We start from the raw sequence: 22,175 nt of genomic DNA on the forward strand, positions 1-22,175 counted from the left end.
TGGTGTTTCAGTACTAGCCCTATCATGCTATCCAGCCCTCTCCCTCTACTGAGGCGTGTGCTGCAGAAGGCCCAGCATATATTTTGAGCATCAGTGTAAATAATGTGAAGTATCCGCTGGGCTGCTGACTGCTCCGGGCTTGTGTCTTGCCCATTGAGATGTGACCTTGATGTGCGACTTTGTCGCTTTTTTGCTCTGCTTCTGGGCAAACTTTGGGTCATGTCAGGGTCCCAGCTGGAAAACCTGGTAAAAAGCTGTGAAATACACAGCCCCCTTCTCACTCATCACTATAAGAGAATGTTTACTATGGGAACCAGGAATGGGATTTTGACTAGATCTGGGTTTGGGATGTGTGCACAACCACTGACCCTGCTGGCCCTTTAAAATGGTTCCAATCTTGTAGAAGATATTATTGACAAGAATTCTGTTATTCAAGGTATCGCACATGGACATCACCAGAGGACCATTTAAGCCCATTGGTTGTAAGAGACATGGCTAACTCAATATCATCCCCTGGTCTTCTACTTTCCTGTCAGTGCCAGTCAACAGCAAGCTTTAAAAAAAATGCCTTTTTAAAAAAACTGCTAGACAAGATTGATTTCTTTGACAACCATGGTATTTGCAGTCATCTGCGTGTATTTAGTACTTGCCCAGCAGCTGTCAGCCTCTGATTTGTGATCCTATCTTTCCAGTGGTCCCTGGTAATTGAGTACGCTCCAGTTCATCTGTCCCTGCAGCTACAGATTTATTCATCCTGGTTTTAAAATAACTCAGAAGTGACCTGGAGACGTCCGTGTCAAGGTCTGCGTTTGAGAAGGGTGGTGAACTTTGGAGAGGTGTTGTTAATTTGCGCGGAGTAAGGCTAGGAGCTATGGAGTCTAGGGCTGGGTGGAGAAAGGTAATTTGCTTTCCTGAAGGATTTCAATATTTTGAAATTTGCTTTTGTTCCAAACTGGAACAAAACCTCCAGCATTTGGCACAAAAGGGAATGGAGCCCCGGGTAGTCCATCAGGCAGCCTGCCCCAGAGCCATAGACCCAGTGCTTAATTTGTAATGAAAGAGGTGCCAGGGCTCAAGCAATATTTTTACTTTCATAACCGAGGCGGTGAGCCCACAGGTGCTGGGGCTAGGAACTGCCAAGCCTACAGGTGCCAGGGCTCCACCTTCGCAAGCCCTGGTACAAATTAAGCTCTGCATGGACCCTGGAAGTCTGGACTGCCAAAGAAGCCGATAGCCCAGAAGCCAGCCAGCACCCTCTGGATCTCTCTGATCTCTCTGAAAATGGACTGAAAAAACAGAATTAAAACTCTAGCTTTAAAGTTGTGCTGAGAATTTCCAGCCACAAAGACAAAACCAAAATTTCCACAACATAGGAGAATTACAACCCTCTGCATACGCACAAACAGGCAGCATCTCCAGCTCATCAGTATGCAATCACGATCACCCCATGAAACAATGAAAGGTGACAGCAGCTGATACTTAAATCCAGCCAAGCCCTGGAAAGAGGTGTGTCTTCCACCTTTAGAGACACTGTGGAAAAAGAATACAGATTCCTCTGATCTGAGACATTCACTCTCTTACCCATCTGCATTCTTATGTTTATATTTTCTCATTTACTTGTACACTTACGCTCTTATGCTTACTTATTGATTTTTCAATTCAGCCAGCGTACTGAAAAACCAGGGAACATATTTGATTTGGCTCTGATAATTGTCAAACTGGAAAAGTCTGTTTCAGGCCGGCAAACTCATGAATGTGCCTGTCACATGGGAGACCTAGGTTTGAGCAGGCCACGCTCTGGAGCAGGGACTTGCACTCAGATCCCCTGTACAAGCAGCCCCGCCATATGCTGTTCTGGTGGGTTGCTCTTAATCTCTCCTTTCTGAAGTGGTTTTGCTTTTTTTAAGCTACTTGAACATTCATTCGGCCAGAGAGCACATGAATGACTCAATTGAAGCACTCACCTGGGAGGGAAGTAAGGTGGCTTCAACTTCCTCTTCTGAATCATTACTCAACAGACGAGTCCTATATCCACAATGCAGGCTTCCAGACTCTGCTCCCAATCATACCCTGTTGTGTGTAAGTTGAACAGGAAAGGAGTTTACTGTGCAATGCTTTATGGGTTACCGGAAAATGCTGGGTTACCAGAATCACTGGCAATTTGGTCTAGAGCAGCGGTTCTCAAACTATGGGTCATGACCCCGTTTTAATAGAGTTGCCAGGGCTGGCATTAGACTTGCTGGGACTGGGGCCAAAGCCTGAGGGCTTCAGCCCTGGGTGGTGGGGCTCAGGTTACAGGCCCCCTGCCTGGGCCTGAAGCCCTTGGGCTTCGGCTGTGCACTCCCTGTTTACCCCCCGCCCCCAGAGCAGCGGGTCTCTGGGAGCTCAGGTTTTAGTCCCCCCTCCTGGGGTGGTGTAGTAATTTTCGTTGTCAGAAGGGGGTCATGGAGCAATGAAGTTTGAGAACCCTTGGGCTAGAGACCACAGTGTTTTACTTCCAATTTTGCCTTTAATAAAAACTCACACCGTTTACTACAAATTAAACCAAGCTGAAATTTGACATCAGTGCTTTCATAACACCACAGCTACATAATGAAACTCATGAGGAAGACCTTAGTTTGCTGTTCATTTCTGGAGGGAAAATAAAGACAGACCTGGCAGTTAATGGTTTGCATGTCCACAATTCAAACTGACCTTGTGATGCTCTTACACCTTTCCCCATAGCTGAATGGATAGCATTCCATCTCCTGCTCTGATTAGAGTGTGGACCATAAACCCATTCAATTGCACTGGAAACCAAATCAGAGAATCATATTACTTAAGGCGCCAGTCCAAAACTAAGAGTGACCCGTGGTTTTGTTCCTCGTGTGGCTGTGTAGCAGATAACAATGGCCTGTTGAAAGTCTGTTTGCATCGTTAGATGAAGGCATATCACAATTCCAGGACTAGGCTGTGTCTTGGACCTCATGCTCGCATAAGGAGTAAGGGAGATTATGAACTCCCCCTGCATTCTTGCACCAGCTACCCAGACTTTGGGTCCAGGCATGTAGAAAGAAGCCATGAGCCCATTTTCTCCCTCCCTGCCCTGCAGCCAGAGTATTTGGGTTGCAAGTGGTGTGGAATGGGAGGAGCAGCTTTGGGTTCATACCCTCTGCCTGCTGACCAGCAGAACTGATGAGCTGTAATTGGGGCTGTAATTAGGGCTTGAGCTGTAATTAGGCTGACCGGAAAACGAAAAATTGTGAGGTTTGGGAATTTGTTTGTGTTACTGGAGTGAACCTGAGCCCTTCTAAAATTTAAAACAGGGGAACGAGACCTAGCCCATTATAGCCAATAGCCTGAGGTGAAAGTAAGCTGGTTCTGTCATACCAGACCGGCTTCCCCAGGCCAGTGATTTAAAGGGCCCAGAGCTCCCCGCAGCGGCCAGAGCCCGGGGCCCTTTAAATCACCACCCAAGCACCGCTGCTGGAGCCCCCGGGGTAGCGGCAGCGGCCGGGGGCTCCGGAGGTGATTTAAAGGACCCGGGGCTCCACTCCCCCCGGGCACGGGGCTCCCAGCCGCCTCCGCAGCTGGTAGCTCCGGCGGTGATTTAAAGGGTCTGGGGCTCCCAGCCGCCACTGCCGGAGCCCCAAGCCCTTTAAATTTCGTTGTAAAGGGCCTGGGGATTTAAAGTCTCCGCCTCTTCCAATTGAGGCCATGCCCCTTCCGGTTGAGGCCCCGCCCCCCCGCTCAGGGTTCCAGTGTACTGGTAAGTCCTTTAAGTTACTTTCACCCCTGCCAATAGCTCTCCAGGCACGTGAGATACCGAGGTTCAAGACCTGCTCTGAATCAGAGAGCGCTAGCTGTCTCTCTTGTTCTGGCCCAATGCTTACATAAAGTAGAACAGCTCTGAAAGGACAGCTTGAGAGAGCCCCCGTCCCAGATTACTCAACAGTCTAATAGCTATGGCACAGAGCTGGGAGGTATGGGTTCAAGTCCTTGCTCCCAATGAGGCAGAAAAGGGACTTGAAACAGGGTCCCCCACATCCCAGGTGAGCACCCTGAATAACGTGCTATTGGCTACCCCAGGCTGCCGCTCTCTCACCAGAAACTCCACCTTGAGAAATCTTCCCAACACAGCCAATCCCAGGCACCAGCTTCCTGCAGGCCCTGGGGGTGCTCAACCCCCTACTCCACCCCAGGCCCTGCCCCACCCCTTCTCCCAAGCCCCCGCTCCCACCCTGCCTCTTCCTGCCCAGCTCCACCCCTTCCCCCGAGCACGCCCTGTCTCTGCTCCTGCCCTGCGCCTGCTGCAGAACAGCTAATTACAGTGGGTGGGAGGCTCTGGGATGGAGGGGGAGGAGTTGATCGGTGGAGGTGCTGGATGGGAGGGAGGAGCTGGCTGCCGATGCGTACTAAGCCCCACTAACTTTTCCATGGATGCTCCCGCCCTGGAGCACCAATGGAGTCAGCGCCTATGAAGCCAACGTGTTTCTGCAAAAGCTTTCAACAAATGGGCATTTTCCAACAAAAAGTGTTTACTTGAAAGATTCCTGACCGCCTCTAGTTGGAATAGCTTGTGACTGGGATAAGCCAGCAGCAAATCATTGTCCCCACCCTCTGGTGCAAGGAAGAAGCAGAGGAGAGATTATGGCTCTGAGGCACTATCCTCCTGGGGCTATTCTAAGGTGCTGCTGCTTATTCGCCATCCCTTGCTCAGATCCGAAATGAAAAGTCACAGTTCGGGCCCTGGACCATTGCTCACATGGGTAGCCCCTCTTTCTTCAACTACACTCAGCATATTACACCACTGACCTCTGCGAGATTACTTGCACGGATATGGGTTTGCAAGATTAGGCCCATAGTCAGCATAGCAAGGTCATCCTCCTCTGAGATACATGTGAAATGGAAAAAGTCTGCAGAAAAATGATCTGTAACGCACAAGATTTCCACCTGAAGCTTCTGCCTCTGCGAAGCGAGCTAATGGCTGCCCAGCCCATTACAATCAGACGTTTGATTCAGCAAATCCCAGATAATGTTTTGGAGAGGGATTGGTCATGGTGTTTCAGCATTAGGATGATCATGTCATTCACAAGCAGATATGTTTGAGTGAGCAGTCACTGCTCATCCAGAGGGTGCTTTAGACATTGCTGTAGAAATCTATTGTTTATTGGTGCTCTGAACCATTGACGATCTTTCAGTTACCCATATCCCATTACCTGGTGCTATATGGACGGGATCTGAGTATATTTGTCTTCCGAGAAGAGATTTTCTGCCTAACCAAAGAGACATTTGAAAAACTTCTTAAGAAAAGACTGAGTTTTGCTCACACAGATAATATGGAAAGCATACTAAATATTTAAACGGCATTTACAATAACAATACCCAGTGTCAATTTAATTTCATTAGTTTGGCCAAAGAATTAATCATGGCACACAGCACAATGTGTAGGAAGATTGGGTGGGGGGGTGGGGATGTAGCAGCCCTTATCATGCAATGGAACAGTGTAAGAGAAACCCTTTATTGGGTATCAAACCAAAGCTAATATCAGCTTCCTCTATCCCAGGTGAAGTGATGTGAAGCCACCCTTGAAGGGTTCCATAGGTAACAGAAGAGTCCTTGAACTCTAAACAAGACAAATGCTAAGGATGATTAAGGCACATTTTAGGATAACTTAGTCATTTCATTCACAACAAGGACTTAGGTATGCAGTAAATACACTGCTGCTGCTGTGATCTAGCCTGGCTGTATCTGCTGACTCAGCCTCTACATCTGGTTCATGTTTCTGCGTCCACAGGAAGTGAGGTACTGCATGGTGCCCTGAAGAAGCTGTGTCAACATTCAGCTTCCTGCTGAAAGAGTGCTGTTTTATCATCCTCCAACGGACAAGGCCTGTTGTCCCAATGGAGGGGAGAGCGGTTAAAGGAAGATCTGAAAATGGACCCTCCAAAGATTACATGGCTAGGGAAAGAAAAGGTGAGTACCTGGAAAATCAAGCCCAGATAAGGAATATGAATGTGTGCTAGGCTTTTTGAAGCTGGACAGTGAAACTGAGCTGTTATATACTGAAAAAATGATTACATGATACCTCTGAGAAATCCATGGGGGAAGGCAAAGATCCGGGCCTGACTGCTGCTGGGAATAAGGGAGGTATTTTTATGTGGGCAATATTATTCATGCGTTTCCAGCCTTCAGCCCCTCTCTATTTTTCAGACTGGTCACTTTCTTGCCCATCAAGAAGGCCTTTTTGTAAAAAGATATTCAAGTAGCAATCCTGACTTCCACCTGATTTCAGGAAGCATCACAGCTAAAGGCAGGGGTGAAAGTAACTTAAAGGACTTACCGGTACGCTGCAGTCCTGACTGGGGACGTGGCCTCAACCAGAAGAGGCGGGGCCTTTAAATCAAGATTTAAAGGCCCCGGGGCTCCGGCTGTGGCTGGGAGCCCCAGGGCCTTTAAATCACCCCAGAGCTACCAGCTGCAGAGGCGGCTGGGAGCCCCGGGGCTCAGGGGAGAATTAAAGGCGCTCAACCTTTCCAGACTACTGTACCCCTTTCAGGAGTCTGATTTGTCTCGCGTACCCGCAAATCACACCTCACTTAACAACTACTTGCTTACAAAATCCGACCTAAAACTACAAACGTGTCACAGTGTGCTATTACTGAAAAATATGTACCCTTGGCTGAGAACCACTGCACTAGCCTATGCTATGGAAAGAGAACTGAGGGACTAAAGGCACTGAATAGTACTTCACACTTACATAGCTCTTTACATGTTCAGTGGACTGACGTTGACTTAGTCCACAGGGTGCCTCTGTGAGGTAGGTGTTATCTTTGGGTTACATACAGGGGAACAGGCCTGGTCTATACCGAAAACTTAAGTCAACCTCGCTGCAGCATTCAGGGGTGTGAAAAATGTTGCACTCTGAGCCCTGTAGTAATGTTGGCCCAACCTTCAGAGTAGATGCAGCTAGGTAGACAGAAGGATTCTTCCACTGAACTAGCTACTCCCTCTTGGAGAGGGGGATTATCTACGTCTATGGGAAAACCTCTTCTGTCGATGTAGGAAGCATCTACAGCGCAACAGCCCCCCCAGGTGGAGGGGAGCAGGAGGGGGCATTTGGGAGGTTCTTGAGGGGTATGTGTGTACTGGGAGGGAGTATTTGGGGGTGCTGGAGGGGGTACTTGCAGCGGGGGTACCCACTGGAGGTGGGGGGAATGTTGCTTTCTGTCATGGTGTCAAAGTCGATCCCTACCAGGGCTGCCGGGGGGTCAGGGTGGACAAGAGGGGCAATTTGCCTCAGGCCACTCATTTGAGAGGGTCCCCAAAATGACAGAGGCATGGCTGGGCCCCATTTGAGTGAGCAGTGATGCAGCCTGATGCATGGGGTCGCACTGCCACTCAGGTTTGGCGCCTGTCAACAATAATACGAGGAACAATTTGCCTGCCCCTGCTGGGCCCAGATCCCACCATGGCCACTGCTGGCATCATTGTACCAAGCCTGAGGCAACCCACAGGCTGAGAACCTGGAGGAAGAAGCAGGGTGAGGGATATTGCCACGACTAGCAGCAGGGCCAGAGCTCAGGAAGAGGTGGAACCAGGAGCAGCTGCCAGGCTGCATGCAGGGCAGAACCTCCGGATCCCTGTGGGGAAGACAGAAATTCCATAGGCCTGGGTCCTCTCTGATCATGCACCCCTTCCCCAACTCCTAATCCCCACAGGGAAGCCAGAGATCACACAGGCCTCAGCCGTCTCTGATCTCCCAGCCCCTCCTTTCTTCTTAAACTTTTGTCTCCATGATAATGTTTTTGGGAAGGACAGGGCAGAGGCGTCTCAGGTTCACATTTTGCCCCAGGTCCCAAAAACCTCTGTGCAGCCCCGTCCCTCGGCTAGGCCACTAATGTTCGTAGCTTGGAAAATATGCGTGCTGTGAGGATTAGTTAATGTCTGTACAGCGCTCTGCGTGAGTTGAGTGCAAAGCACTTCCAAACGTTAGTAGTGCTAGGTTTATCCTGTTATGTTTTCATTCCACTGTAAGTTATTCAAGCCCATTTGGTAACTAGGTATTTACTGATTTTTTTCCCCCCTCTCTTTTCTTTCTTTACTTGAATTTCCCATTTTGTGGTGCTGCTCTGCTTTTGCTAGTCTTGAGTATTGCATTGCTTCTTGAGCAGTGCCACTGAAATCAAAAGGTTTATTTGATGAGCAAGGTACTATTTGATCTGTATTAGCCAAGAATGTGGCCCATTATGAGTAAAGATGGTAGATGCTGGGTTATATCTGTACTGCAAAGAAATGTTGACTCCAATACAGACATTTTACTGTAGATATTTATGGCTGAAATCACTTTTGATATCTCCAGCTCTCTCATATCTATTTCTCGAGACTCGATCAACTTTGTTTGTTTTTTAAAGCCCACTAATTTGGAACTCCTTCGGCATGATTGCCATTAAGACAACTTCCCTGTTAAAGGGTACTGGGGCAAAGGCACAAATATATATTAAAAGTGGGTACTTGCAAAACTCTGATTTCCTTTCATTCTTGTTATGCCAATGCAGGTTGCACTGCCCAAAATGTTGCCAAAGTCTTCAGCCCTACTGGTGGAAGAAACCAAAACCATTGCTCTAAATATGTGGGTATGTTTCTACTCAGTCACTTTTAAATATTAATTAACCTTTGCTTAAGACACATGACAGTTGCATCCATGGAAGAGAATCTTTTAGCAGACACTAAGCCAAACAAAAAAAGGGAAGATCCCTGTTATGACGGTAATTGTGTAAGTGGGATTATTGGACAATAGAGACCAGAGGTGCTCTTGTGTCATGCAATGTCTATAAACACCGTCTAACATTTTATTGGCAGGGCAGTTGTCCTCGCTTTTCCCCTTGATTTATTTGCTTTGGTGCTATGAAACCGAGAGTCCTCTAACCTAGATTAAAATTGTTAGTCACTGCATGTATCTTTTGCCGTATCCGTGTATTGCAAAATGGAAATTCACAGCTGCGATAGTTTGTGCAACTCAAAATAAATCACCATAACAATCCAGTCAACTGGCTGTCTTAATTCTTATGGCCTAACACAACTTTTGAATCTAAAGCGAAGGCCCCAGAGGCGTCTATATGATCTTTCCAAAGTAATTTAGTATCAGATATGACCCCTAAAAATTTGAACTTTTTAACTATATCTCTTTGTTCTCCACACAGATACTGTTCACACACCTTTGTAACTTTCCTTTCTGTAAAGATCAATCCTTTCATTTTAGCAATGGAGAACTTGAAACCCCAGGCACTTTCCTGTCAGAGGTCTCTCGTAACTCTTTGTTGGTTCTCTTTTTTCTGCCACCTCAATATTTCCTACTCCTAATCCACAGGGCACAACCATCTGCAAATAGTGACACCTTACTCACATAAACAATAACACAGAACCACGCAACATATGCAAAGTTCATTAAACAAAATAACCTACAAAAATAAAATTTAAAAAGTCCTAAGGGCTAAAGAGGCTAGAATGCCTAGAATGCCCGCCCCCAACTCCTGTATTTTTGCTGAAGATCAGAGAATTCTGCAGAACTGTTCCTAAATGGAGAAGAATCTACCTCTTGATTTCTCCAGAGGGATGGTAAGCCGTTCCATCCCAGCCAGTTTCAATTTCTATGAAGGGACATAAGGCAAACAATCCCTTAGGCAGATAGGCCTTCTTATTTAGGGCTTAAACCATGAACTCTAACTGCTGAATAAAAGCCACCCAAGTGCAGATCATGGAGCTCAGTTTAGAGGCAAACTTACCTCTTTTCTGTCATGTGATGCAGGTCATTTTCACAATTACATACAAGATTTTGATTTGTCTACACACTTGCAGATGGGTTTCTGTTCACTATCTTCATACTGGCACTCCCGCAGAAAATCGTGGCTCATATCCTACGCTCCTCTATTGCATGGGTGGCAATGACTTTTGCCATTGAAAGCCCTGGAGGAATCAGGATGCTGCATTCTGCATTAGTTGTAAATGAGTTTATTTAATAAATATTGATTTGCTATTAAACATACAAGTAACAAAAGTTTTTCCACACACATCCCTGGGCTTCCTGAACAAGAGCTTGAGCTTTTCAAACATATAACAAGGTACAAACACCAAGTGGGTAATTTTAAGGCAGAACGTTCCCACATATTTCATAGTTTCATGTTTATATATAGCAAGTCATGTCAGACACAGCCAAAGGCAACATGACCCTGAAAAGCTCTCCTCACTTGAGTAATCTCTATTCACATGAGGAGATGCACTGAAATCATGCAAAATCCTTACTCACGTAAATAGTTTTGCTGAACAAAGCTCTAAATGATACTCCCTTTTCTCTGCCAAACTGAGAATATGTAACCTTGGCATATGAGTGGCCTTCAAGGATAGCTCCAGATAAATCATTTAATATAGTGCAGTAGCACTCAGTCAGGGATCAAGGCCCCAGCATGTTAGTCAGACTAGAGAGTAAAACACAATCCCTGCCCTGAGTTTACAATCTAAGGCCCCAATCCTATAAACACTTATGTATGTGCTGACCTTTACTCACATGAGTAGTTTCATTAGCCCCCAATGGACATGGACTGCATTCCACATGACGCTGCACAATGAGGTCTGTTAATCTGTGAGGTTATAAAACACCTGAGGTGTGCTTTGAGGTGTGAGGTAAACTCCTGAATGCCTTCAAGTCTGAGTGTAGTAATCCCAAGAAATGCAGCACATGGAGTGACTTACTGCAGCTGCTGCATCAAATGGAAACGAAGTCTCCACGTTAAAAAAAAACTATGTTGGTGGTTGTGCAGATTGTTGATTTGCTAAAAGTCCCTGGTACAGATGGAACAAAAAAACGTAACAGGAGAAAATTGTGCCACCAAAGGACTTGATTCTGCAGGCTCACACTGTACCCCTTACTCATGTGAGCGCGGATGAGTAGGGTCAGGTCCAAAATTAACCAAACCAGGTCTTTACAAACTAGTGTTGCCTCTGAATTGCCCTTCAGACTGAAAATTATACTTATATAGGTTATAAATACACCCTCCACACACATACACACACACACACACACACACACACACACAAAGGAGTTTTACTTTAGGGCTGTGGTTCTCAACCTATTTACCATTGTGAGCCACATATGCAGCCCACAACGTCTTACGTGGGCCACATCCAGTACTACCTGTATGGTTCTGAGGATGTCACATGGGCCGCAGCTCTGTGCTGACTGGCTGTACGCAGCACGTGGGCCACAGGTTGAGAAGCCCTGCTTTAGAGGGTGCTTTTTATCCTATCCCCACCTTAGAACACTATGGGCCAAGTGGTGCCATAAATACACTGGCGCCTGTTGAGAGGTGGGGCAGAGCCTCCCTGAGCAGCCTGCCGTGCAGACGGACTTCCCAGGCTACCAGAACACAAACTGCTCCTCCCATTGCACCCAGCATGTTGTTCTGGGTTGAGCTGTGGCTTCACCTCCTTCTTAATCCCCTTCCCTTCCCACTTTTGGGCAATGTGTAAGAAAAGGGTGGGGCCCTACACGGTCCCTTCCCCCTTTTTTTTTGCCAGTGGGCACAGAGGGGTCAGTCACAAGTGCCCAGGGGTTGCAACTATGCACTGGAGAAGCTTTTTGCATGCCTTTCAAGGGCCAGTCACAATCAAGCCTCATACCGCACAACACAAAACGATGGGAGAAACAGCACTGTACACTGGTTAGGTTAAACTCTTCTACTGCAACCAAACAAAATCCTTCTCCCGTCCAGTGGAGCCACTCATCTGTGTAAGCCAAACAGGACATTGCCCTTAGTTAATCATAGCAGTGATTACCTAAGGGTAGGCTATTTATTACGGTATTAATGAGTAGCTGACATTAATGTTGAGAAAACTCTCCCAGCTAATTCCCATGATACGCCCATGTCGTGAACATTGTTATTTACCTTCTGAAATAATTGACTTATGAATTTCCCCGCTCCCCCCACCCTCATTTCTATCTGTGAAGTCTGCTTTATTCTAGGGTGTATGATTTATCAAACCGATCCTGAAGCTTTTCCCGTATGTACAGATCCAGCTTTATTTTTGATCATTTGTTGTCTGCCACCTCATCCTCCTTTGCACAGTTCTCTCTGAATAGTTTGAATACAATTATTTTATTATTTTGAACTATCTGGGCATAAACTGAGGATCAAAGATACCATGCCCATATATTGAGAATCCCCAAACAACTGATGTCAACCCAGGACACCCTATTTCCCTTGAAAGGCCACCATTACTCTGAAATATACAAACTACAATACCAGTAGTATTGGGGCGTTCTTCCACGCGAAGCAACTTGCCCTGAGAATTTTCATCAGGGCGAAGATGCCAATTCTATTCTAAATAATTACATGTTAAATAAAGTCATTTTAAATTGCACGTAATATTGCACTGGGTGTGTTCATCTTCAAAAGAAAGGAAGCACAAAGGTTCTGTTGATGTAAAGTCAATGAAGCTATGTGCATTTACACTAGCTGGGAACCTGGCCCCAAAATTTTCAAATGTCAGGCACATAGCTCATTAAGAATTATTTTCATAACAAAGGGTGTCTAAGTCATTTGCTTCAAGTTTCTGTCTCCGTACCAGTGAACAGTACGTCTATCGTTCTGCATGCAACTAGGGTAAAAAGCATCGGGCTCCTTTGGGTAACTGGGCTAGTAAGAGGCTGGGTAGAGAAATGTACAGTACCACCACTATTAAGGTCTCAATCCTGCAGTCTTTACTCAGGCAAAGCTCCCACCGAAGTCCATGCTATACTCAGCAGTGCCTGTGCACACCCATTAAGGGCAATGTGGCTGCACAGATGTCATTGAGGGCAGAATTTGGTCTGCAGAATCTTAATTACTGGAGATGATACACATGGAGGAAAGAACCCAGCTAGACTCTCAGATTCCGTGTAGAGTTGGCAGGACTGACAGAAAAAAACCCGAATATTTTTACCCTTGTAAACTGAAAAAACTGGATCTAGAGCTCATGGAGACACAAATATAAATACAAGCACTGTCACACCAGGTCAGACCAGTGGTTCTTCTAGTCCAGTATCGTGTCTCAGAAACATACTTCTGATGGAGATGCGAGCATCTCTGCAATGGAAAATTATAGAATAATCTAGCCACAAGGAATCTTTCTTCCTAACTCATTCAACTACTAATTGGCTTAGGCTCTGAAGCATAAGGGTTTGTATCCCTTATATATATATAAAAAAGTCATCTCTGAAGTAACTATGGCTGTTGTCATAATCCATATAAATGTCTACATCTTGTACTAAGTTATTGTCCTCAGGTATATAGTAGTGGGGAGTTCCACATGCACTATGGAAAAAAATTATGTACTATTTAAATGACACACATCACCACGCTGGGCGTTTTCATCTTCAAACAAACAAGGTGTCTTATAATTTCTCTTTTTAAGTATGTTTTCAACCAGTTTTCCTGGTGCTAAAACAAGGCCCCCCAGTCTATAATTCCCAAGATCACTCCTAAAGCCTATTTCTAAGGTAGGGACAATATTCACTGGTCTTCATTCCTTGAGTATAGGACATCCACTGACTTCAAAAGACCTTGTATCAAGCCCCACAAGAGCAAAACTACACTCCCAGTACTGATTATTTTTGAAAGAACATAAGAACGGCCATAGTGGGTCAGACCAATGGTCCATGTAGCCCGGTATCCTGTCTTCCAAAAGTGGCCAGTGCCAGATGTTCCAGAGGGAATGAACAGAAAAGGGCAATTCCAAGGGATCCATCCCCCATCATCCAGTCCCAGCTTCTGGCAAGTTTGTTGAAAATACATCATGGGCCTGAGTCACAAGTGTGGTGCACTGGCTCAGAACTCGAGTAATGCAATACTGAGCGAATCCCTGCATGTGTCCATTTTGCAAGTGTGTGTAATGGGATATGAAAATATCAGTTCAGGAATTAATACCAGAACTACTCATTACTCGTCTATTTTCAAATTTTAACTAATAGGAGTGATGCCATCTATCTCTCTGAAGGATGATGCTTTCCTCCTGACTGTCCCGTAGCACTGGCTCAGGACATCCCAATAGAGGACTTATCCTGCTTGCAATTTACCCTGTTCTTTTTTAAAAAAATCCTAATAAGAGAAAGATAAATAAAACGCTACTTTCCCTTAGATGAGTCTTGCCCTGTGCCCAAGAGTATGGCAGCATAAAGCTGTAGCCAATGGTGCCTATGTTTATAAATTTTAAAGGATGCATTGTTTTATGGAACTAGAGTCTGTATACACTGGTAAATCAAAGCCTGATCCTTTCAGGAGTCTAGAATCTTGCTGTGGCTCAGCCTCTTAGAAGATTAAGCCCTTAACTACAGGGAAACTACACAGTTGTACAAAGGAAAAAATAAAGTTTTGCTCCAATTTTATCATAATTGAGGGGCATTAAATAAGGGTAACATGATTCTGCCTTCAAAAAGGAGCCTCTGCTTTTAAGCCCTTTCTGAACTTTGATGCAAAGAAAGGCACGAATTAATTTAAGACGCCATTTCTAACGCACGGGCTTTTCCCATGAAATTCTTCTTAAATGGCATCATGAAGTCTTCAAAGTCCACCTCATAAGTAAAGCGCTCACGATGCAATTCCCGCTTTCTTATTAGACTAGCTGTTGTCGCTTCCGGGGTCCAAGTCTGGAAAACAAAGGTAAATACAATTGTAATAATTAAGCATTAGTATGTTCTAATTAATGAATAATGCTTATGCAATTGTCTCAACATTTTTGATATAGTTTTTTTTTAAATTAGAATCAATATCAGACGGACAAACTATTGGCTATTTAGTTGAATATCTGCTTTATCAGCTGGGAGATCTGTGATTTGAATCCTGAAATTCACCCTGATATTACATTATTTCCAGCCAATTGAGGGTGGAATTTTTACAAACACCTAAGGAAGTTAGACACCTAACTTTCATGGACTTCCAGTGGGAATTGGAATTCACTTATAAGCTCTGGAAAATCCTACCCTGTGTCCCTTAGACACTTTTAAAAATCCCACCCTAAAAATAGTCTGTATAGTTACAAAACCTCTTCCTCATTCAGTAAAATATTAGTGCCCATGGGATGGCGCATCCAGCATTGCTTCCTGCTTCCATACCTGGCACAACCAAATAGCTTTCCCGGCTAAAAGACGTCATAGCGACAGAGAGTTCCCCAACGTAATTTCCAAACGTCTTTAATAGCTGCAGGGAAGCATATGCCACAGGCTCTTTACCATTGTCACTTGACAAGAATATCTGATATAGAAAAAAATGGATGTCCAGCACTCCTGCTGAATAGCCACTGATGGCATCAGAATCTGCAGCTCTGTGTGACAAAGGAGGCCACAGGCCTTTATTGCACATAGCACATTGTAAGTGAGGACAAACGTTTACAAACATGCTTTGAAAAGGACTGGGGCCTGACTGTTCTTTCAGTTTGCATCTGCAACGTCCACAGCTTTCACCTGCAACTGATGGATTAATAGGGGTCCATGTGTGTATCTTACCTGTTAATTGTTACAGTAATACAGGGACTGTCATTCTGGATCTGAACAGTGACCCATCGAGCCCAGTATCCTGTCATCAATAGTGGCCAGCACCAGCTACTTCAGAGGAAGGTGCAGTCATGGGATAACTTGCCCAAAGGGAAAGTTTCCTCCTAAGCCCCATCAGTTAGAAGTCAACTTATGCCTGAAGCATAAGAGTTTACAGCCTTTAAAGGTGTTATTTATTTTTAACATACATTTAATATAGTTACAGTTGTAACTATGGATCCACATTAAATGTCTAATCCCCTTTTTGAATCCTGTTATGATTTTGACCTCAGTGGCACCATGTGGCAATGAGTTCCACAGGTTAATTGTAATTTCTTTAATTTCAACAGTACATATCTTGAAGGAGAGAATGACTCAGAAAAAAAAATCAGTTGTCTTCAGCAAGATCTTTTCCGCAATGATTATTGTTTATAAACAGGAAAGGCAAATAAATTAATAACATAACTGACAAGTAAGTAGAAAGACTCCTTAGAATGGATTTATGCCAGACAAATGACAGCCCTGCTCTTCTAAAGGTACTCGCCCCTCTGTCTCCAAAGCAGCCGTTCTTATAGCTCTTCCCCTTAACAGCTGTAGAAGAGGTGAGGAAAGCTGATCTGGAGTTAACCCCTGGTACACTAGGACCATCCTTACACCCTGATACAACTTCATTGTCAACATTGTAAAGCATCTTTCTCAGAGAGAAACCACCTGAATTTTTACAAGGTTGTTGCTCTTTGATCAACTGATTTGTAATAAAAATACTGAAGGCTATTAATTTCTAGAGTCAGAACAAAATGATTTATCTTAAGCAGAGCAAGCAAAGTGACACTAGTTATGAAAGCCACGTTTCCAAATCATGCAAACAAAAGTTGTATATTTTTGATATTTCTGAATATATTGGGCCAGATTCTCTGCTGGTGTTAATGGGTTCAGCTCTACTGAATTGACTTTGACTTCAATCAAGCTGTAGATATTTACACCAGCAGAGAATACAGGTCTATTGTCATATTCATTTCAGTGTCAAAATGCAGCAGTATCGAGGCTCTGCTAATATACTTACTTTTCTGGGTATGAATGTGATATCAACTTTCTTAGTAGCGCCACTGGTTATTAAAGAATTCAGATGAATAACATTGTCCTTAAAGGATTCTTTCTTTTCTTCAAAAATAGATTTTTCTGCGACTGGTGGAGGTGGCTGCAAAAGTTTAAGCACAAGACAAATATGTCACCCTTTCAAACACCGTTCATACTAGTTGTTGTAGGATATTTCTTTTACCAGCCAGCCAGATAGATGTATGTGTGTGTATCCATTCTAGAAAGGATTTTTATTATTGAATCATGTAAAAAAAAAAAGGGTTAAGCATTTATATTGGAAATAAAAACGAGGGAAGCATTTTAAGAATCAGGCGAGTGGATGCAGTTCTTGGGAATTTACAGACGAAATATTCACATTTGCAAAAGAATTGGTTGACAAGTTTAGAAAGCTTGATGCTTTTTCCATGTATCACAAGTATTAACTAACAAGCCTGCAAAGAAAAAGCCCGTAGGGCATCTACACCAAAGGGCTAAACCAGAGTTTGACTTCTAGTCTCAGTCACATTCTCCCTAGGTTGTCAAGGGCAGGATTATTTTAAGGAAAGCACTTTTAGTCCCGGAGGGAATAATTGCATTGCATCTCTAAATAGCATCCCCTGGGGCTGATTAAGAAGCAGCACTGAGAAACTCCGAAGAAAGTCACAACTGAAAATGCCATAACTATGATGAAGCTGCTAAGGCCGGTGTTAGAATGTGTATTAGGGGGGAAAGATCAGGTACTCAAGGCTCTGGCTGGGGTGCAGAGAACACACCAGGGAAAAGAACACTCAGAACAGAGGCAGGGTTTGAAAAATGTAACTCAAATAGTTCAACATCTGAAGAGGCGGAATACGTGATAATTGCAGACTCACTACTGGGAGAAAAGTCAAGGGGCTTTATCCAAAGCCCACTTAACTCAATGGAAGTCTTCCATTGAGACTTTGAGGGCTTTGGGTCAGGCCCCATATGCCGGATGTAACAAGGTCTCCTTTTAACATATCACAATCATGATGACAGTAAAGATTATATGAGGGAAAAGGACATTTCTCTACCTTGTGTTTAGGTTCCACAGAACACACAGTCCCTGGAATATCACACACCAAGCAGGTCAGTGGGCAACCCTGCACTAAAATAATTACCCAATCCACAGTTTTAGCTGATGAATGAGTACGACACGAGTTCAAAGCAGCAGGAGAGTGTCATTCAGAAACCACATGTTGCAAAGTATCGACTTTAAACAAAGTAAATACTCTTGGTGAGGGTCAAGTGCTACAATAATATTTAGATGCCCATGACTAGGATAGCGATTATGTTCCTTGCACTTTCTCAGTGGCCAGATCTGTGGATACAGCCAAGGCCACGAAAGTACCAGAGGGTTCTGGGTACCGACTGTGCGGCTTAGCAGAAAGGAAGGCTGAAGTTGTGGATAAAGGTCTGACTCTGATGATCTGGGTTCTGTTCGTGGCTCTGACACAGACTTCCTGTGTGACCTTTGGAAAGACACCTAACATTTTAGATTGAAAGCTCTTTGGGACAGGGAACGTCTTTTTGTTCGGTGTCTGTACAACACCTCGCATAATGGGATCCTGCTCCATAACTGGCGCTACTAGGTATACAGTAATACAAATAATAAACTCTGTGTCTGAGTCCCACTAGCTGCAATGCTCTCCACTCTCATGGTCCATGCTGCCAGGCTCTTGCTCCCTCCAGAATTCTTCACCCTGGCCCTGAAGCAAACTGTAACTATTCCTGTTCTAGTTTGAAGATCAGGCAGAATGCTTCCCACAGCTCCTGCTAGGCCAAAGGGGTTGCACTAAAGAGCTGCAACTAAATACTGACAATTGATCTCTTCTTCTGTTACGTTCTCCAGATCTGTGAGGTCCAGACTGCCCCTCAATCACTATGTCCGCTTGGTATAAACCTCCAGCACACCCTCTCACCATAGGTCAGCTCAGAAGCATGCAGACTTTACGGAGAACTAAATTCCAACCCAATCCAGCCCGCACCACCACCAAAATTGCATTTTGGAAAGTCTGATCTGTAATTTCCTTATCTTGTGCTGAATCTGCCGGGATAGTAAATAAGGGTATTGCAAAACTTTTTTTAAAAATGGAGTCACGTTGGCAAAAAGTGACTTACATGATGCCAGTAGGTAGCGGATGTCACAGGAGTACCTGACGGGGCACTGGTAACCGTGAGAAGAGCGCTGCTAAGCAGGAGTTCAGGGACCAGAGAAACAAAATAGCAAGCTCAAGTTACCGTGGAGATGAAATGGTCCTTATACCATTTGGCTGGGGGCATGCCACACGTGCTATTGTTAATATGAAAATAGCACCTAGAGGCTTATGTGACGGGCACTGTCCCTGCCCCCAAAGAGTTTACAGCTAAATAGAGAAGGGGGGGGGGGAATGCCCAAGATCATACAAGGAAGGATCATACAATGAGTTAGAAGATGGGGGTTCAATCCCAGATACCCAATGCCTTAATCCTTTCTCACAGTCACCGGTTATAGGGCTAGCGTGGTTTGCGTAAGTATTTTGTAGAGCATCTTTATAGCTTTTGTCTGGAAAATAAATGAAGAAAACAAGCATCTTAGTAACTGTTGGCAAATCAAATCACCTCCTTGGCTGTATTTCATTACCCCCTGCTATCTATCATACCTCCTCCTTTGCAGCTTCAGCCTCCCCCTGCTTGGGCTTAGCAGCTGATTTAGGCTTGCCAGGTTGCTTCCCTTTCTTCCCTTTATCTGCTTTGGTTTCTGGTGGTTTTGGCAAACGGTCCAGTTTTTGTTGAAGCAGGTCAATTAGTCTAAAGTCAGCGTACGCCTTTGCAATGTCCAAAGTATTTTGGCCTTTTTAAAAAAGAAAAAGCAAAAGCAAAGTTCACAATAAGAATCACTGTCAGTAGCTGTATCAGCCATGAAAATAAACGGTGGCACTGATCACCATAATGACACTGCAATTCACTGAACTCAGTTACAGCTCAAGCCTCCTAACCATGAAACACATGAGTTGTGCTCACTCATGCTATCAGCCTTGCCGACATCAATGGGAATACTTGCAGGAGTAGACACTATTTTTGTGACTAAGGGTTTTCAGGATCAAGCCCCTAAACTGTGTTTCACATGTATTCTTTGGTTGGTCATTTTGCTTGTAATAGTTTTTGACATTTGTTGTTTATATTTGAACTCTTGTAGAAGCAAATTCAGCAAGATGGTGACTTTACTTGGAGGCACTCAACACCTCCCAGGAAGCGGTCAGCATATTGCAGAGCCAGGGCTTTAAAACAGGCTAGAGTAGATCTCCACCTCTTTTAGGGCCCTCAGTGGAACACCATCATTTTAAAAGTTATTCCTCTGTGGCAAAACTCAGTGGAGCTGAGCACCTGCAATTCCCAGTGAACTCAGTGGGTATTACAAGGCTCTGGCCTAGAACTGGATGGGGAATGGTTTTGGGGCCACACAAAAATTTCTAGGATTTCAAAAAAAATGTCCAGTTTAACACAGGGGAAAAAAAACCTGAAATCTTTAGAATTTGTTCCTTTTTTTTTGAAAAATCAGAGAGACACCCCTCCCCACATCCAAGAACAGCTTATAGTCTGGCAGGTAGGACTCTCCACCGGGATGTGAGAAAGACAGTGACTTGAACCCCCATCCCAAGTGAGCACCCTAACCACCAACCTATTTGCGGGGGCCGGAGAAAGAGGGGGAGCACACACACTTTGACCAGATAGTGCTCCATGGACCTGAGAAACCTTCCCATGCAAGCTTCATTGAAACTGACCCTTTCTTGCAAAAAGTTTCACTTTTGACAAAACTATGTTTTTGGACAAGCTGTGTTTCCCAAATCAGCTCTACTGAGAGCCCTCTGGATCAAGCATTTCATCCCCTCATAGATGCTCCCATGTCTTTAAAAAAAGAAACCTACAAGATTAAAATGTTCAGTGACAGAAATAAAAGTTTTCATTTTAAATGATGCCAGCTACATGAATCACATATAATCATTGTTTTAGTTGAACAGCTGCTGTGCGTCTCAACCCCAGGAATAAAGCCACATTTGCCAACAATTTTGACATTTCACGTAATCATACCTTATAGAAAGTACTAAAACGTTTCACAATAGTTTAAAAACAAACAAACCCTAAATGTGCACTATAGCTGATGAAGGGAATGGTTTGTTTAACAATTAGAAAGGGCTAGTGTGAGAAGTTTTCCCCCACTACTTACAACTGTTTGCCCACAGAGGTGTGATTAGAACAGAGCAGAAGATACATATACAGAGTCAGATTTTCAAAAGAGCTCAGCTCCCAGTTGCAGACCTAAATAAGGGCCAGATTTCCAGATTGCTCAGCACCCGGCAATTCAAATGCTCTTTTGAAAATCCAACTACTTATTTAGGCATTGGATGCTGGGCTATTTTGAAAAACTGGCCCACAGTGAAGTTTACAGCTGGAGCAAGTTTTTCCTCTTTTATTCAGAACAAACGTGTCCCCTTACTATTACTTAAACAGCATGGATTAAAGAGGACTTTAAACCCCCTTCATGGTGTTGGGATTTTGGTCTGGTTGGCGGATAATGCAGCCTCCAGCACAATGCAGAGTGGCCTCCAGGGCTGCTCTTAACTACAGCAGCCTGCAACCTTGAGTTGTCCAGAATCCCTTTTGAGGAATGAGCTATGAAGTCTCCCTTCTTGCCCCAGCATATCTTCTATGCCAAGGCTTCTAAGGGGACCTGTGTAGAGCTACTGACCTTCACCAGAAGAATTGTCCTGTATCCCTTTTCTGGCCACTGCATGGTGACATAACAGTGCATAGGGGCTGGAGTACAGGTGCAGAATTCCTTCCCTGGAGTTTGCCAGCGGAGGTCAATGGGGACAAGACTGCATCAATAAATACCAGCAGCTGGCCAAAACACCCAGCCAATATATTTTTAATTTAATAACATTTATTTTACTGGAAGTAGTTTCTGATGCATGACATCTATTGGACACCTCTGCAGACTGAAGTTAATGAGACTCTCCCACTACATCATGTGAAAACCAAGGAAACTAACAGAGCTGCACGAGATCCCTGTCTCTACTGCTACTACAAGGTAATAACTTCTGTATAAATTCAGATCATTTTTGTTGTCATTTTTGCTAACACAGCATAATATTTATCCAACTGCTAAACAGGAAGAAGCACATCAAACAAGTGCCACATACAGAATTAAAAGTAAAAACACAATGGCTATTATAGATGGGTCACAATTAAAACCTTTACAATTTTGCTTTACATAACTAGCATTACCTCACTCTAGTACTCACTACTAACCATTTGCAAACCAAGGGAGCCACTACAGTCCTAGCAGAGTTGTTTTCAATGACACTCTATTTCACTGCAAAAAACTTTGTTAACCTAGAGTTAAGCTTGAATTTTTACATAAAGAATAAATCAAAACAAAAAAAACCCCAAAACTCTTGAGACCCACTTTTTTCAAAAAGCACAAAACGATAGAAATCCTGAACAGCACGTAACATAATGCCACTATATAAATCCATGGTATGGCCACACCTTGAAT

General features: G+C 44.2%; 1 protein-coding gene across 4 annotated transcripts in view; it reads right to left on the reverse strand.

Annotated features, from left to right (window-relative positions):
- Positions 1 to 9,979: 9,979 nt before the first annotated feature.
- The window catches only part of ANKEF1 (ankyrin repeat and EF-hand domain containing 1), a 35,990-nt gene continuing 23,794 nt past the window's right edge, over positions 9,980 to 22,175 (reverse strand). For 3 of the 4 annotated variants that reach the window (XM_037896155.2, XM_043544044.1, XM_037896156.2), the window contains 3 exons: positions 19,279 to 19,469; positions 16,605 to 16,739; positions 9,986 to 14,659 (listed from right to left, as the gene is read on the reverse strand). In XM_037896155.2, coding sequence (XP_037752083.1) covers positions 14,507 to 14,659; positions 16,605 to 16,739; positions 19,279 to 19,469 — 479 coding nt within the window. In that variant the 3' untranslated portion in view covers positions 9,986 to 14,506. Of the gene's footprint in view, positions 14,660 to 16,604; positions 16,740 to 19,278; positions 19,470 to 22,175 lie in introns of all 4 variants that reach the window. The other variant, XM_043544045.1, reaches the window with a different exon arrangement.

Source organism: Chelonia mydas, chromosome 3 (genome assembly GCF_015237465.2).
Source record: "Chelonia mydas isolate rCheMyd1 chromosome 3, rCheMyd1.pri.v2, whole genome shotgun sequence".
In the NCBI taxonomy this organism is placed as follows: Eukaryota; Metazoa; Chordata; order Testudines; family Cheloniidae; genus Chelonia; species Chelonia mydas.